This window comes from Onychomys torridus, chromosome 4 (genome assembly GCF_903995425.1).
Source record: "Onychomys torridus chromosome 4, mOncTor1.1, whole genome shotgun sequence".
NCBI lineage: Eukaryota > Metazoa > Chordata > Mammalia > Rodentia > Cricetidae > Onychomys > Onychomys torridus.
In genome coordinates, this window is record NC_050446.1 from 142,313,098 (window position 1) to 142,322,902 (window position 9,805).

General features: G+C 44.9%; 1 protein-coding gene across 1 annotated transcript; it reads left to right on the forward strand.

Annotated features, from left to right (window-relative positions):
* Positions 1-2,673: 2,673 nt before the first annotated feature.
* Defb116 (defensin beta 116) lies at positions 2,674-8,920 on the forward strand. Its single transcript, XM_036183540.1, has 2 exons — positions 2,674-2,740; positions 8,751-8,920. Exons 1-2 carry the CDS (start codon positions 2,674-2,676, stop codon positions 8,918-8,920), a joined length of 237 nt encoding a protein of 78 aa, XP_036039433.1.
* The last annotated feature ends 885 nt before the right edge of the window (positions 8,921-9,805 follow it).

A 9,805-nucleotide genomic window follows, 5' to 3' on the forward strand; every position in this document is an offset into this window, starting at 1 on the left:
TGCTGGAGACGGTAACCCAAAGGATATCAATGATGTTTGTGGGCTTTCATTGAACTCTTGATTTACTGTAGAAACAGAGTCCCATTTACGATTCCTGCTGTGCAAGAATTCCAAAGATTAACCTGATATGAAGGGAGCAGGCACAAGCGCCTTGGCCTAAGGACGGCCATTTTGACTTCAGACTCCATTCTGCCTACAGGGTGAAATAAAGTTCAGGTTCCCAAGCCCCATGGGAGCTGAGATTGGCTGACCCACTTCCTCCCTAAACCACAGAAATAGTCGTTATACACCTTCAGTTCTCTAGAAACATGGTGGCTGTTCCTAACAACAGAAGGAACAAATGAATCTGATTGGTTGGACTGAAAGGCTTGCATTGTATGTCGGTTGACAAAGATGGAACATTCAAGAAAAATCCCTAATCTTTGATTTCTGACCGGTGAAAATTGTAACTGTAACTTGGCAACAAATGTTTGTGTATTTTGTGTTTATAAACCCCATTTCTGCCCCTGTTCTGGGCTGTCAGGAGACACGAGGCTCCCGAGTCCTTGTCCTGCAGCCCTGATGGATCAGTGACCCGCTTATGTGGTGAATTATAAAAATCTCTGGAACCCACAAATATCGTCTCTCTTCTTCCTCATGGAGCAGCATGGGCTAGGTGTAGCAGATGTAATTCTCTAAGGCCTCTGTCACCATCTGTTTGAGAACGTGACATCATAAAGCGAACTTCCGGCATGCAGGTGCCGTACAGTGCTCCTTACCTTCTGTTGCTAAACCTTTAGGGAAAAAAATGTGCATTTCTCTCCAGGTCCCAGGAGGCCAAGCCCCTGGGGATTCCTTGGCTTAGCTTATGGGAGTCCCATAGTTCTGCTGGCCTCTCACTCTGAGAGTCTCCGCTCCTGGGCCTAGGCCGTTGAGCTCTTTGTTAAAATCATGCAGATGAGACACACAGAGTGTAGGGTAGAAGAGGGGTGCAGTTTATTACAGAACATGAGGTCACCCAAGGGGTGCCAGAGAGCAATAAGGAAGCCGTGAAGAGCAGAGGACTCCCACAGCTGAGAGCTGACAGTGGCCAGAGAGCACACTGAGCTAACCTCCGTTTTTAGATAGGTTTGGACTATTTCTAAAGTTATAGAACAGACAGCTTCTAGAGGAGCACTTTCCTGCCCAGGTGATTGACAGGAACCTTTGGACTGGCACTCTTGAGCGTGAGCAAAGACACATAACACCTGAGGCTAGGTAGGAACTTTATGTTTAGATTCCTGGAACTGGTTTTAGTTATCAATTAACAGCCCTCAGGGTGTCATGTCTCTTCCCACGGCTGGTGATAAGACTCGAATCTCATCCACTAACCAGTTAGAGTCTTACAGCTGCTATTCTTGGTTTTCCAAGTCAATGGCTATGGGGGGAAGAGGGGATCTTGACCCTAATGCCTTCAAGCATGCCAATATTTAGTCTGCTATCTAAAAACAGCATGCATTTGCATTATGCCCTGAATTATTTGATTCTTAGCTGTTGATGTGTTGAGATTCCAAGACTTTTACTCTTTCTAAGTGATACTGTTGGTTTGAGAGCAGGAGAAAGCCATCCAGTGGGGCTGGGGAGATGGTTCAGTGGGTAAAAAACTTACCACACAAGTGTGAGAACTGAGTTCCGATCCCCAGCGCCCTTGTAAACATCAGGATGATGTGCAGCCACCTGCAATCCCAGCTTGAGAGGCAAGAACAGGGGATAACTAGATCAAACTGGCTGGCAGGACTAATCAAGTTGTTGGGCGGAGACACACACACACACACACACACACACACACACACGAGGGGATCTGAATTCAGGTCCTCACACTTCCACAGCAAGCGCTTTGCCCATGGACCATCCTCCCAACCCCAGGAGCATCTTTATACGTTCTCATTGGCCATTCATATATTTCTTCAGCAACACGTCTACTCAGTCCTTTGTTCTTCGTCCCATTCAGCTTTTTGTTGTGGTTTGGGGTTTTTGTTTATTTGTTTTCAAACATTGCTTTGGTATGATTTATTTGATGCTGTATGGGTATTTTGCCTGCATGCACCATGTGTGTACCTGGTGCCTATGGAAGCTAGAGGATCCCCTGAAGTTTCCAATGGTTGTGAGCCATCATGTGGGTGCTGGGAATTGAACTCCAATCCCCTGGAAAAGCAGCCCGTGTTCTTACCACTGAACCATTTCTCCTGTCCCTCCATCCAGCTTTACTGAGGTAAAACTGACAGTGATTGAGCATTCATGTAAGGAATCCTAAACCTTCTTGCATTTTTATGATGCCATTTAGTTCATTTCTTTCTGCAGAGAAATTGCTGGTAAAGACACATTTAGAAGTCTGGAGGTTACTTGTTAAAACTATTAATTTTCTCATTGAGTAAGCTACCCGTTCATTCCCATCTATCTCACACAAGGTGTCAACTGGCTGAACTTTGTCTTCGTCTCTCTGGAAGGTGGGCTTGCTTTGCTGTGAGTATTGTTGGGCTATCTCCTGCCCTCACATAACACTCCCAGTGGACTGCTGAGGCATGGCATCCTCCTGCTTGACTGACCTCAGTTTTTACCTTCCCTTTCAGTTCACTGCCACTAACCCTGGCCCATTTCCAACACTGTAATGATTCCTACCCAGTCACCTGCAAGACAGCCCTCATGCTCTTCAGCATGTCAGTCACAAAGCCATACTTCATGACCATGGTCATCCTGCTGATCCTGGCTGACAAGACTACAGGTAACTCAGGTCTCTCTAATGTTCTGGGATCCCACATGAACTATTGATGTCTCAGTGACCCCTGAGACAGTCGCATAGAGTAGGCAAATATCTCAGGAAGGTTATAGATGACACAGGATCGGCTATGTTAATATCCCTCTTATTCTCTCTCAAGGCAAACTAAAGGTTGTTGACCTGTTTTCCTGGTGCAATGGAGACTCAAAGCATGAAGGGCATCAGGATGGCTGTAACTGGGATGGGAACCTGATTCATGGTATGGGTGTGAGAGGTTGGGAGGAGGAATGATAAGTTGTCTATGGGATAGTGAGTTGGGGGTGGGGCATGGATATAGAAAGAGGGGGATTGAGGAAGTGAGTCTGGTTGAGCTTGAAACAAGCAGTTTTGCTATGAACTCAGGTTTGGCTGAGGTTCTGAGGTCATCTGGAGAGCGAGTGGTGTTTGCTGCTGAGTGGAGCTGGAAGGAGATTAGTGAAACGAGGTGTTGGGCTAGAGAAAGGTCTGTAGTTTGACTCTGTTGGATGATGCTGTGAATGGGGTTGGATGGCTTTTATTGTGCTTGTTTGTGTTAGGTTTTGTAAGCAAGACTTGAATGACTAGTAGGTGGGAAGAGTTTGACATTACATGTCCAGTGGTGGTAGGTGTCCCGCTGAGGTCAGATATATTTATCTGGATTCAGCCTATATTTGGGGGGATTCTTAAGCTTCAGTAAGACCCTGAATTCATCAAAGTAGGACTATAGCTGTTACTGATATGGAGAGCTGCAGATTCACAAATAAAGTGTTGGTGGCTGTTAGTTGCTGTTTCCATGGTTGGTAATTCCCTTGGCTGCACAGGTTTTAGGCTGATGTGCCTTCACTTTCTATTTTTGTCTTTGTGCCTGCCATTTTGTGATCCATGCAAATTAATTGTTGCCAAGGCCAATATCAAGATTCTTTTCTCCTGTGTGTTCTTCTGGGAGTCTTACAGTTTCAGTTCCTAGGTCTCTTTGGAGTTGAGTTTTGTCTGTGGAATAAGGGTCTAGCTTTGTTCTTTTGTGTGGAGATACACAGTTTTCCCAACACCATGCATCGAAGAGACTATTCTCTTGTAAATAACTGCTCAAGCTACAGAAAGTATTTACATCACATAATCTATTTTTTTCCTTTCTTTTTCTTGGAGCTGAGGATCGAACTGGGGCCTTGCGCTTGCCAGGCAAGTGCTCTACCACTGAACTAAATCCCCAACGCCACATAATCTATTTTTAAAATGGCTTGGAGACTAGGAGTGGGGATGCACGTCTTTAATCCCAGCATAGGGGAGATGGAGGCAAGCATATCTCTGTGAGTTTGAGGTCAGCCTGGTCTATACAGTGAGTTCTAGGACAGCCAGAGAATGACCCTGTCTCAAAACCAAACAAAGCAAAACAAAATAAATAAGATGGCTTAGAGAAGATCACAAGGAATAGGGAATAATTAATAAAGAAAAATAATATTAAATAAGGGTGTTAGAGGAAATCTTTGATGATAGAGAGTAGGGATGATTTCTTGGGTGTGTACTTATCTCCAAATTCAAGATGTATTGTTAAGTATGTACAGCCCATTGTGGAGCAATAATGCTCCCAGCCAAGTGGTTTTAGAAATAAATAGGAAGAATAAATTGGAAGTAAGTACCTATTGTTTTCCAGTGTGGAGGAAGGTTTTTGAGTGTGGATTTCAGCCACAGTGAAGAGCAGTACATAACTCTAGGCATGAAGACATGACGCCAGGAGAAAGGGATTTTGGGTTTGGTTTTGATTTTACACAAACAAGGTTTCTCTGTGTAACAGCTTTGGTTGTCCTGGAACTTGCTTTGTAGACCAGGCTGGCCTCTAGATCCACCAGACTCTGCCTCTGGAGTGCTGGGATTAAAGGTGTGTGCCACCATACCTGGCAAAGGGGATGTTTTTGAGGTGTCTCTTGTCAAGCTCTGATACACACAGAGGCCCTGGGTGCAGTTCTGACCTGGCACTGTGGAAAACGTGGGCGGTTTCCTTCGCTCTGAGCGAGTTCCGAGTTCCTGTGTTTAGAGCTGTTGCCCTGCCTTAGCATTTTGCTCCTCTCCTTCACTTATTATTTCTTCTTTATATTCCCGTCCCAAACTACTTCTCACCTTCTTCTACCCACTTTACAGAGGACCTTTGTCCTCCTGTTCAGTAAAGCTCGTGTTGGAACAGTGGTAGAAAACACAGGTGTGCTTGTGAGAAATGATACGTGAGGACAGCACGCCATGCTTCAAAAGCCGTACGCAGTGCTGCTTTTCATGGCTTTATGACTGCCACCAGGCAGGATTTGTGAGCAGGAGCTGTTCCTGGCAGCCCTTTCCACCAGGACAATCAAAGTCATCTTTTTCTTTTTTGCTCCCAAACATGCGTATCAAATTGAATTGTTTGATGCTGAGACTGTCTTTAGTGTTCCCGGCACTGAGCTGAGGACTTTGCATAGAGCAGGTTGAGAAAATGTCTGTTGAATGGATGAAGGATAGTGTGAATCACCTATGGCCAACCTATGTGGCTAGGAAGAACTTAGGAAGACAGTGGGAGATGGCTACATCCAGGCACACAGATGGTTGAGAAGTGGTGTGTCTTACTGATTTGAGGTCAATGTGGAGCTGTTAAAAGGGCCAAAGCAGCAGAGAGATAGCCCAGCAGTTAAGTGCATTCACTTAAGGGTCCAGAGCACATATTTTGCTTTTCTCAAAACATTTTAGTTTATTTTTATTTTTATGGATATGTATGTGTGTATAACTCATGTGTGTGGCCCATGGAGGCCAGAAGAAGATGACAAATCCCCCAGAGTTATAGTTACCGGCAGCCATGAACCTCCTGAAATGGGTGATGAGAATCGGATGCCACAGCCTCCAGCCTTGAATCATTCGCTTTTTGATTTACGACTGTTTATTTTGCTCTTAAAACACTTCAGCTGGCAGTGTCTGTGGCTGAACTTAAGAAGGGCTTCCAGGGTCAGGCTCTCATTTCAGGCAGGAGCCCATGAGTGTTAGCAACTGCAAACTGCCCTTGCTCCAGCTTCAGCTAAGGGCATACTGAATCAGCTACACTAGGGGCCTGGGAGTCATCCCCAAGCTGTGAGATCTCCTTTGCTTCCTTCACAGACATAGTTGAGGTTTTCTGACCTGATGCAAACCTCCCCTTTCCCATCTCTCACGCGGCAAGGCTACATTTGGAGAGTTGAGACATAGCACTATCCAGTGGCTCAAAGGCAGTGCTGGGTCCCTAGCACAGTTCCTGTGGCTCTAGTTGGAGATAGGGAGATCATTAAATGTGACCTGAGTGTGACAGCGTCTGTGGTGATGCAGGACAACGTCAGGTTAGGAAAGAGCAGGAGTGAGAGGCTGTATGTGTCTATGAGTACATCTTTATTACACAAATTACTTACATTTTGAACCTCTATAGGCGGAATCCTCTTGGGACGTGAAGAGGAGAGAATAAGACAAGACAGCTTGTCTGATTGCTGGTCCTCAGTATCTATGTCCCCAGCCATCCCTCTGTGATGACCAGCAGGTCATTCTTCAGTGACAGGGTCTTCAGCAGGAAGGCCAGGGATGAAGAAGACAAAGAAGATAGGGAAGCCGGGTCAGGAGGTCTTGCATAAGTTGTCTTGCGTCAAGCAAGTTTATTAAGATGTATGGTACCTTATATACTGTTCTCAGGGAGGAAACAGACCAAGGTCAGCAGAAAGCCAAATCAAGCCTTGTTGGCAAAGAGAACACAAGCTAACTCAGACATAGCTGACTTAGGGCTCAGAACCCTTCAGTGGGGAAAGCAGTTCCCAGGAACCAAAACCATAAGTCCTTGGAGGCCCTGGCACCAGCCCCAGCCTAGACCTTGCCACCTCTGCCCCTGGGCAAGGGCTCAGAGCTAGCATTCTCCTAGTCCTTTCATTAGGGCCTCTGAGAAAGCCTTGGGTTGGTCTGGCTCTCGACACCTCTGAGGATGACAGAGATTGTGCAGCCTTTGACTTCTGAGAGACAGAAATTCTTGTCTTTCCATTTTGCTGGTAATTTCCTTTCTGGTACAGCACCTTTTAAAACATTGTTTATTACATTTTTGTTTGTTTATGTGTGTGCTCATGTACATGCCATGTGGAAGTCGGAGGTCAACTCGTGGGAAAGTGCCTGGGAACCGTTTCTCCTTTGCTCTCACTGGCCATCAGTCTAGGAGATGTGGTACCTTATGTCTTCTCTGGACTTCCAAGGCATTTCAAACATGTACCAGGGCCCAGATGCTGCAGGATGCCAGCCCCTGGGCCATTTCTTTTAATTATTTCCTCTTTGGTTCTCCATTTTCAACTCAACTCAACTTGTAAAGTCTTACTCCTTTTTTTTTTTTATGGCAAAGTACACCGTTTCCTCTATGAAATAAATCACATCAAAGATCATTACCTCACTTTCTTCAGTGTTAACAATGAATTGATTGTATTTATTCATCTATTTTATGTGTGAGAGTGTGGGCATGTGAGTCATCTCAGGGGTCGAAAATAAGTCATCAGGCTTGGCTGCAAGCACCTTTACTCATAAGCCATGTAACTGGCCCGTTTTTATTTATGAACTGGAGACTTCAGCACGGTCCCATCTGAGTACCTGGCCCAAGCATAAGATGAGGAAGAGTTGGAAGGCTGGACAGGCCCCTGAATATTAAGTGAGGCCTGTTGGACAGACTGTTGAAGGCCTCATGCCCACATACATGATGCAGATGGATGCTACTTGTGGAAAAAGAGGGAATGTGACCTGGAGAGCAATTAGCATGGGCTTGATGTCATGTAGATCTGAAAGGACCTGTTTTCAATCCCTGAGACCCACAGACTCCTGCAAGCTATCCTCCAACTGCCATACACTGTGATGGCTCCGCTGCCCCACCCCAATGTAGTACTGACGCGGTCAAGAACAAGCTATAGGCATTCAGATTACACACAGTCCATCTTGAGCCTCGGTGTCTTCATCAAATAGTGGGGGCGGGTCACAGCAGGTTTTTATGAGTGTTCTCTGAGATCTCACTTGAGAAATCCTGACACAAGGGAGACGACCGTGATTGTTTGTATTGTTTTCTTTCTTATATCTTCTTCTTTGTTGTAAGAGCCAATTGGTGAATAGTACTTAGAAAATGCCAACTGTGTGCCAGGAACTTTGGGGTTTTCAGTCAAGGAGTCTGAATGCTTGTGCACACTGCTGGATGACCGGTATGTAGCTATCAAGACAGGCGTTAGCACATGGAGCATGTGTGTGGAGGAGGTTGTGTAGTGAGAGTGTCTGCATTCACTCAGTGTTTGTGTGTATGTGACCCTGTGAGGAAACTCAGTAGGACCCCTGTGTCTGTTACCAGTGTGTAGCTCATGCATGCACTGTACCTGTTTCTTTGAGAAAATGTGCAGAGACATGTATGGAACATGTTTCTATCTGTTTCATAGCATCAAGTCATGCATAACCATAGGTTCAAACATGTGTTTGCTTCTGGAATTCATATCATTAGAGGCACACAGAACATGTCCAGTATGTATCCATGGTGCAGACCATGGATCCAAGGTATTCAGGAAAAATGTTTGCATCAATGGTGCCAGACATCAATTGCAATAAAGAATTTAATTACATTAGTAATTTGTATAATATTTATAATTTATATGATATTTTTATATAAATAATATTATATAATGTTGTATATAATATTTTATAATAAATAATATATATAATTCATATAATATGATTCATATAATTATATAATAATTTTACTTATTAAATACTTGATGATTTAATGGACACTCCATATGTGATCATTTTATCATCACAAAAACCTTAGGGACTTGGCTCTGTTGTTTCTTCCATTGTAAAGATGATGCAGAGGAGGGCCAGGGGCTGAAGGAAGCCACACAAGCATGGGGCTAGTGGAGGGCAGAGCTCAGGTTAGCCCTGGGACCTGTGCTCAAAGAGACTGTTTCATTTCCATCATGATTGTTCACCTCTAGCATGGCTATGTCTTTCCCAGGTGGCCTGTTTGGATTCGGCAGTAGCAAGAGGCGAGCGTCCTGGATTCCATGTGAGCTTTATGGGGGCATATGCAGAAATTCCTGCCAGAAATATGAGATCCAGCATTTAACCTGCCCAAAGAACAGAAAGTGCTGCCTCAAATTCCCTGAGGAAATGACCAGTTTCTAACTCTGTGAAGGAGTCTAGCTTGCCCACCACAAATGCTTCAAGATACTCTCAAGTTCCAACGTCACCAACATCATCTCTTCTTGTAGTAATTTTTCCCATGTTCTGGAATGCTCTCCCCATAAAAATGCACTCCTTCTCACGTGTGTCTCTCTGTGAGTGGCCATCACTGGCCAGGACAGGTTAGTCTGGGATCTGTGTGGCCTTGGAGTCTGGGGGAGAACATTGACATGTACCCCACCCCCACTCCCCCCCCCCCCGAGAGAGAGAGAGAGAGAGAGAGAGAGAGAGAGAGAGAGAGAGAGAGAGAGAGATAATACAGGTGGGGCACCAGGGTACCTCATGGGGTATAAAGAATGCTGAGAAAGCAGTGGCTGACTTTTATGTCCTGTCTTGACCTCATTCTGAAGGTTATAGAAAGGCTGGAACAATCAGACTGACTCCAGATGATGCAGTGAACATGTGGGAAAAGTCATGACATCGTCTCAGGAAAGCTCAAATAGCCAAGCTATAGCGACAAATCTGCCTTGGTTTCCTTGGGACTCATACTGCCCACTGTCTGGTGCAATGTCCTTAAGAGGAACTAGAACCCGATGGGCAGGTGGAGTTGAGGGCAAGAATTTGCTAAATTTGTGGAATTCTTCATTCAAAGCTCAGAGTTCTGCTTCTCTGATTTCTTTTCATCTTAGACAAAGAAAATGGACTGAGTCTGAAGGGTTTGTCCCTTCCGTTACTGCTGAGAAGCTAGGGAATCTTGGGCAGATTCTGTATCTCATGGTCATTGACTGTACTTCCAAGTCCCATTCAAATTCTGTTTTCACATATTCAACCCAGAGTGAATGCTGGTTCCAGAGCCGCATACCAGACTGTATTTCACTATATTTTCTT

Coding starts and splice junctions, on each gene's coding strand:
- Defb116 (XM_036183540.1), top strand. CDS start 2,674: ATGTCAGTCACAAAGCCATACTTCATGACCATGGTCATCCTGCTGATC. Junction 2,741..8,750: donor CCTGGCTGACAAGACTACAG/GTAACTCAGGTC, acceptor TGTCTTTCCCAG/GTGGCCTGTTTGGATTCGGC.